Raw genomic sequence first — 7,872 nt, forward strand, 5'->3', positions numbered from 1 at the left:
ACTGTTAAAAGGAACTGGATGTCAGCATCATAATTTAAGCCACATTTTCTTTTATGTGAATACAATACAGCCCCCAACATCAGACAGACTGCTCCTGAGCCAAGCATAGGAACAGAAAGCAGAGAGAAAATATCTGTCAGAAATCCTGACAAGCCCCATAATCTGAGGTTGCCATTGTCCCTGCTGTAAATTAGAGTATCTTCAAGATTGCTTTAACCCAGTGATTCTTAACTAGGGTGCCCTGGTATCCTTTCAGAGGTGCTACAACTACCACACAATGTTAGCACTGTTAGGTGTACAGACATGATTCACAAGATAAATCCAGAGATTTCAAATAGGAATTGTAAGCATTAAAAACATTCAGATCTGTGGTGTTTTTTCTGAGTTCTTTGCAACAGAATATTTATTTTATTATTTTTCTATAGTAAAAAAACAAGTGAAAACAAGGAGCTGACATCTTCCATGGGTGGCTTGAGTCCAAAAAAGGCTGAGAACCATTGCTCTAAGGTGAAAAGACACAGAACAATGGACTCCAGCCTGCCCCCTCCTTCCTGTTTTCAACCCCTCCATTGGGAATGGGATGAAGGGGCCGGGGGGAGAAGGAGAAAAAAGGAAGGAAGGAAGTGGGAATGCCCTTATGGATTGCTTCCCCAGGCTGACTTTTATGCTACCATAGTGATTTTACTAAACTGGGAAACCAGCTCCTATACTTCTATAATCCACCATGTTCTAGCAAGATATCTAAAATTACTACCTTTGTACAAGATTAGGTTAGTCAACCGGAGGTTGAAGGCACCGACTAGTATGAATCAGAATAGGTCTTTTAAGTTCATACCAAACATTTTAAATAATGATTAAAAGACATAAGTTATGTTGCAGGTAAAGGTCAAACAAATTAACATCCAGGCTTGTTGAAGGGATGCCTTCAACCTTAAAAAAAAGAAAAGAAAACCATACTGCTTTTGGGAATGTTGCTTTCAAGCTTAATCAGTGGCATGCATGACTGCTGTCACGGAATGAGTTGTGTACTTGCAACAGTACTTTGCACAGTTGGGTTTACTTTCCCCAGTCCACACAAGCAGGTAAAAAGCAAAGCATTTAACAAATAAACTTAAATCTAAAACAACAAAAAGTGGCAAGGAGCAAAGCCCAAACTACTTTAATTCACTTTCCACATTGACTAGTTTACACTCCCACAGTTGCCTTTCCTCTGAGAATGGCTGATGGACTCACAGTTTATTTAACGCTTCCTAAAGTCACACAGGAAGATACTTGTAGAGATTAGTTATCAACCACAATTACTTTCATAGTCATAACTTCCCATTCTTTCAAAAAGGGTAGTAAGGACAAGGCCAACTAGATCTGAATTCCATGATTTGCTTGACAGCCTCCATCGGCTTTCTAAGCTGGGTAAAGAATGGAGCAGTAGTGACATCTATGGTGGAAGTTCTGCAGTATCACAGATTTCTGCAGTATCAATCCATTTGATAGTGTGGCCCACAAGATTCTATCAGCTAATTTTGAAGCATTAAGGGGGAAAATCTGCCATGCAACGGGGGAGCAAAGAAAATGTGAGTGTAAAACCTTAGAAGGCTGCCGACACTCAGAAGCAAGTGCACGCAGCACTACTTTAAAAATCAGCGTTGAACCCAGTTAGAAATCTCCAATCTAAACTTTCTCTGCTGTAGCTTGAATCCATAATTCCTAGTCCTGGCCCCTGAGGCCCAAGAGAAAAGCCCATCTCCACCCTCATTCTACTCATCCTTCATGTGTTTGAAAAGTGTTATCAAATCCCTCATAAGCGTTCTTTTCTCCAGACTAAATAACCCTAGCTCATTCAGCCTTTCCTCATAAGCCTTACAGGAATAGGGAGAGAAGCAGAGGCAGAGCAGTGAAGGCACCTCACTGACCCCAAAGCCAAGGGTCTGAACCTCAATCTAGTTTTGTGCCAAAGGTCATCCCTTAGTAGACCCAACTGTAAAGAGATGCTAGTCATCCAGGCGGAGGAGTTAAAGGGGCTGGATAGGATGCAGGCCATGTCACATCCCTGTGCTGTGTCAGTTATACAACCTGGTGTGCTTTAACTGGCCCACTGAGCTGCTGGTGTGGCCAGACCTTTAACTTTTTTGATATGGGAAAGAGACTGTTCTCCTGGGTCAGTCATAAAGGACACAGTAAAGCATGCAATTCTTCTTCCCTTTGAACTTAAACTTATACTTATGCCAATCTTTCTTCCAGAACTCTGGATAAATTAAACTGGAGGCAGGTGCCTAAATACCTTTTAAAACTCTGACTTTTAACAATACAATATAATTTCTCTTTTATTTATTTCAGACATGGTCTTGTTTTTCTCTCACCAAAAGAATAAGCTTTGTACTAAGTATTTCCTCAGCACTAATAATGCAAAGAGAGTGATTAGCCTTTTTTAGTAGAGGTCCCTCATACCCAAAAGATCTTTTAACTTTTGCTCTATGGAAATATTTTTGGCCCCTCTGGCTATTATTGCTTAAATTTTGATTCCTTACCCTTACGTATTTATATTCTTTCTTAAATGTTCATATAGGTCCACCATTGAGGTGGCAGTGTTAGAAACAATGCATCTAAATTTCACAGAGGTGTTTAGTCATGTTAGTCTGAAGTCAGGCAGGTGGAACTAGTTAGTTTTTAAAGGTGCCACCCTTCCCTTATCATATAAGAACAGGCCCATGAAGCCTGAGAGACAACTCATGTACTCAAGCATCTAAACACCTTTTGTTGAGATACAGAACTGAGGTAAGTGCTGGTATAATTAGAATTTATTTCTAAATAGTAGCAATTCTAGCACTTAAAGTAGCTCTTTTTATAATTTCGATCACAACATGTTTCACAAAGGAGATCCACATCTCCATTTTACAAATGAAAAGTCTGGATAGTGAGCCCACGAATGGCTTGGATTATTATTTGCATATTGTTTGCCTCGTGACCACAGGTAAGAGTAACTAGTGAATATATAGGGGAATCTTCTCAGTCTATGACAGAAGGAACATGTGAAGGTGGGCTCAGCTTTAGCAGGTTAGGCAAAACTCATCCAGCTTAGTACATCACACTGCACGCTGACCAAAAGAGAAGGCACACACATGCCCCAGCTATGTACACTCATTATGCACTTCAGTAAACCCCATTCAGACACTATATTTCCCCTACAATTGCCAAAGTACTCACAGCAGGAAGGCTGCACTTTTCTAGCCAGCTTTCCCTGATGCAACAAGAATCTAACTTACTGAAGGTAGGAGGCCAGATGAGCAAGCTGCTCAAGAAGGAGAACAAATGTGATGACAAAACCTTGGCAATCTCAAGTCAGAGGAAGAAGTGCATGGAAAGCATCCACAAAAAGGCAGAGTCTCTCAAGTCAAACTGGACAGAAGCTGCTACAAGGCACATGCACACTATCACAGTCAGGCACAGCAGCACCTATCAGTTAAGTATATTTACAGCACACAGAAAGACAAGTAAACACCTACAGATTTTTGTTAGAGGTCACATCTATGTTTATACTGTATGTGCTAGTACTTTGACTATACAACAGGCACACTGTGCCACATGCCATTTGATAGCTTTGCTCCTGACTACAGATCCTATTGGTGTGCGTTCTTATATACTAAGGAAATAAGAATGGGCTGCTTGGCTGGTGTGCAAATCTTCCTCAGACTTCCCCAGCACCAGGAGAGAAGGAATAATCTCATTCTGGAATGGTCAGTGCAATCATATGGGCTAGTAGTACATGCTTGAGCCCTGCAGCATGTTAAGGGAGCAAGGATGGCACCAACTATACCTTTCCAATTGGACTCACTTCCTCCAGCCAAAGTGAAACATGGCTGGTACCATCAGCCTTGCTGATCAAATGAGGCCTATGATTCACTTTCATCTAGTCCTGTCCATGCTCTCTGTTCACAGTGAGAAACGTTAGACCACAAGCGGTTTCCTTTTCATGGTGGCCCTCAGTGACTCCACAGTGCAAAGAGAGTAGGTGCACTGAGGGGTGACAGCCAGAAATATTCCACTACACTGTACTGCATGTAACCCATGATTAACCCAAAGGCCACATCTGTCACGTTGTGTCTGCCCAGCATGACTCTGGAGATGCCGACAATGACAGCCCACAGTACCACCAGTACTCGCAGAGGGATGGCCAACACCAGATGGTGCAGAACGAATCTGCACACCATAGCAGCTCTGGTAGCATGGCCTGATGGGAAGGAGTATTTGTCCACGGAAACGGTGACAAACATGTCCATCTTGTTGTGAGTGGGGCGCCTTCTCCTCACGAGCCCTTTCACCACTGCCACCAGGACTAGATCCAGCAACAAAGCTAGGAGACAACAGCAACAAACAAATACAAAAAGTTGCCATTAAAACAAGGACACTGAATTATTACCAAAAAAAAAAAAAAAAAAAATCAGTACATTCAGTGTCACAAAAATTAGCCAGGCATAAAATGGCAGCTATTGAAACCTACTGTCAATGTAATAATCAGAGTATCTAGTACGATTACCAACTCCTGCCACACATGAGCTTCCTGAATCAGGGGGGCGGGGGGAAAGCACCTGCAGAAGCCACCGATGGTAGCAGCCCTGTCAGGAGGGTGGAAGGGGCACCAGCCCTGCCGACAGTGTCGGTGTCAGCCGTCGGGTGTGTGTGTGTGTGTGGGGGGGGGGGGATGTGCACCCCCTACCAGTTGCCTATGCTGCCACATGACAACATATGTACATATTAACAACACTGTGGGCACCCTCCAGCTGTGCACGTACCTGAGATTCATATATTGGCGCCTGCTTTCAGCCCAGTTCCTTTTACTGATTCATACACAGCCTGCAAACTCTAGGCCTTTGAAATCAAATGAAGTAAACCCATGTATACCTAAATATGTCTGAAGACTTCTCTACTCAGAGCAACATTTTGTCATCTTATATGACACAGGGCCCAAACCAACCAGTTTTCAGAAGGTACTGGAAAGATTAATACTGCAAGATGCTTCCTGGCTTGCTGCTTCTCCTAGAAAGGCCACCCTAGCTTTAGATTTGCACCAATACATCATTGGCCTTGTACTTTAACTGCAGATCACCAAGAAATATCCCAGACACTCTGTTTTTTTTGTTGTCAGGGAAAAACAATTTATATTTGGAGGATGCTACTTCCATCCCAAAATCCTCTTTATTCCCTTGCATTTCCTTCCTTTTTTCCAAGGTATCACAACAGAGAGACTCTGGGGTACCCCATGAAAGCTTCACAAGATCAATTCTTAGCCAGCATAAGCCCTTCTGGAAAAAAAGAGCTTTAGCAGGAATCTGCTAAATCTAGTGAGTCTCAGAGGTATGGGCAGATACAGGAGCCAGGTTTACAAGTCTGGGTCACTACAACATCTGCTTTTGCAGACAATCACAGGACTAAAATAGAACTCATTCATTTGGTAGGTCAAAACCACTCTGCCAGACACTGCCCAAGCCTACACGGACTTAGGTCTTGCACAAGGGCAGTCCCTGACCCCCACTATCCCCCAGCTCCCTCCCACCCTGAAGCCTGTCATGAGCTCTTGCCTCAGCAAGCCCCATGAGGCTCCCCATCATACCATCGCAGCAGGCTGGGGCCTCCCATTGCTGCCAGCTTTACATGCTTGTGGTCTGTGCCCCCTACCATCCTGTCCTCATGTCCGAACTAGACATCAAATGGCGAGATTTTTGGTGAGGATAGGGTCCCCAGCAGATAACCATATATTTCACCCTGATCTTGCGAGCAACCAAGGATGTAGCTGTTGGCGCCTCCACAGAGCCATCACCATGTATCTGGTGTGGTTTACAGATGCCCTACACATGTCTCTTCCAAGTGTTCTGACAAAGCCTTGCTATTATGTCTGCCCCTCTGCGAGCCCAGGACACACGGACCCCTGCCTCGCCCGGCTCAGGCTCACCGAAGAGCAGGTTGAGCAGCACCTCGCGGCCGGCCGAGCTGTCGCTCCGGCAGAGCCCGTAGGCGGTGCCGAGCAGCCAGGGGATGCCGTGGCCGGACACCTCGATGACCTTCATGAGCGGCCGGGCGCTGCCCCAGGCCGAGCCCTCGCGGGCGCACACGCCGAGCCGCTTGGAGGCCCACAGGTCGATGGCCAGCAGCGAGCGCAGCGCGATGCCCGTGAACGACGGGTTCAGCTTCATGCAGTCCTCCTCCGGCAGAGGCGGCCCCGGTCCTGGCCCGGGCCCCGGCGCGGCGGACACCTCCCGGCGGCGGGAAGGGCTGTCCGGGATGCCCGGGCCCCGCGGGCTCACGAGCGACAGGAACTCAGGCCGCCCCGCACCCGCCGCCGCCCGCCGCTCGCGGCTGCCTCGGGGGCTCGGCATGGCTACACCGGCCGCCGCCGTCACGACTTCCGCTTCCGCCTTCGTCACGTGGTCGCGGCGCCCCGGCCGGCTGCCATGGCAACCGGGGAAAGGTGGGGGGAGGGGCGCAGGCTGGAGACAGGCGGCCCCTAGCGGCGGCACCGTCCGGGGGTCCGATCCCGGGAGCCGCCGCTCGGACCAAGGCGCTGTCTCCGGCCCACGGGCCCCTCGCTTCTTGCATGTCTGTGGGGCTCCCCACGACTTAGGGAATTGGGCCGCCGGGGAGCGGTGGCCATTCACACTGCCATTTCCCAACCCCCATGTGGCGGGTTGGAGTGAGGCCGGACACCCGCGTGGGTCACGACCCCCTCCCCACAGCTGGATTGGGGTCAGGCCGTGCCCCGCCCCCCCCGCAGGGCCAGGTCAGACGACCTCTTCTGCCCCCCACGGGGCTGGATCAAGCCCCTTTCTCCTGTCTGTGCAGTCAGGCAATTGCCCAGGTGCTAGATCGGGATCACCGGCCAGATCTGGTCTGGTGATGTGACACTGCCCATCCAGCCCGCTGGGCTGCAAGGTTGAGTACAGCTCCAAGAGAGGATTTCTCCTTCCCTAGGAAACACACCCCTCTCTAACACATCTCTGCAACAGACCCTTCTGCACAGCCTCATTCAGAGGATCAGCACTGCCGCAAGCCAATGCTGCTTGTGTGTGGGGAGCCGGGGGGCTGCTGGGGTGGGAGCTGCTGGGCTTTGGGGAGGGCAGTCGCGTGGGGAGGGCAGGGGAAGAGAAGACCGGGTGGGGTGGGGAGAACGAAGCACTGAGTCTGGCTAGGACATCCCAGAGTTAATTTCTCAAAGCGGTTTGGGCATCAAGGGGCAACAGTTTTCTTCTGTGCGTGCCATTTCATGTAAAGATAGCTCTGTGGCATCGTGACAGGGAGCTCAGCACCCCAGGCAAAGGCCTTGGATTGTATCTGAGTGCAAACACATGTGAATAAAAGTAGGCAGGAGGCATCAGAAGGTCCTTCTAACAGTGATAGAAAAGGGTTTGCGTTGGTGGAAACAGGGAGGCACTTCTCCAATGAATCCATGTCTGTTGGTGGTGGACTGGTGCTTGGAGATCGTTCAGGTGAAGGGCTAACAGTAGGAGAACATCCATGCAGCTGGTCCATGTGACCTCTCCAAACTTGTCTGTCATCAATCTGGACTGTATATGATATGGGTCCTGTGGCGCTTACAATTTTAGACTGAACCCACTGTGGGCCTGTCCCGTAGTTCTGAGCAAACACAGTCTCTTGTGGAATGAAAAGATGTAAGGTACCAGGTGCCAATACAAAGTCCAGCTCCTTTTCTTTCCTAAACTGCGAGTCTCTCACAAGGTCTGGGTTAACACGGTCAAGGCATGTCTTGAGATGACAACCCATAAGAAGCTCTGATGGGCTGGACCCTGTTGTAGGGCAAGGAATTACATGTTGAGCAAACAGAAATCTGGCCAGCCTGGTAGGTCAGTCTCCTACAACAGTTCT

At 48.2% G+C, this 7,872-nt stretch overlaps 1 protein-coding gene across 2 annotated transcripts in view; it reads right to left on the minus strand.

Moving 5' to 3' along the window:
- Positions 1–6,219, minus strand: part of LOC109307093 (dimethylaniline monooxygenase [N-oxide-forming] 5-like) — a 40,963-nt gene extending 34,744 nt beyond the window's left edge. The window contains exon 1 of one of the 2 annotated variants that reach the window (XM_019530759.1): positions 5,945–6,219. In XM_019530759.1, the coding sequence (XP_019386304.1) occupies positions 5,945–6,185 (241 nt within the window). In that variant the 5' untranslated portion in view covers positions 6,186–6,219. The remainder of the gene's footprint in view (positions 1–5,944) is intronic. The other variant, XM_019530758.1, reaches the window with a different exon arrangement.
- Between the last annotated feature and the right edge of the window lie 1,653 nt (positions 6,220–7,872).

Source organism: Crocodylus porosus, unplaced genomic scaffold (assembly GCF_001723895.1).
Source record: "Crocodylus porosus isolate Cpor-Errol unplaced genomic scaffold, CroPor_comp1, whole genome shotgun sequence".
In the NCBI taxonomy this organism is placed as follows: Eukaryota; Metazoa; Chordata; order Crocodylia; family Crocodylidae; genus Crocodylus; species Crocodylus porosus.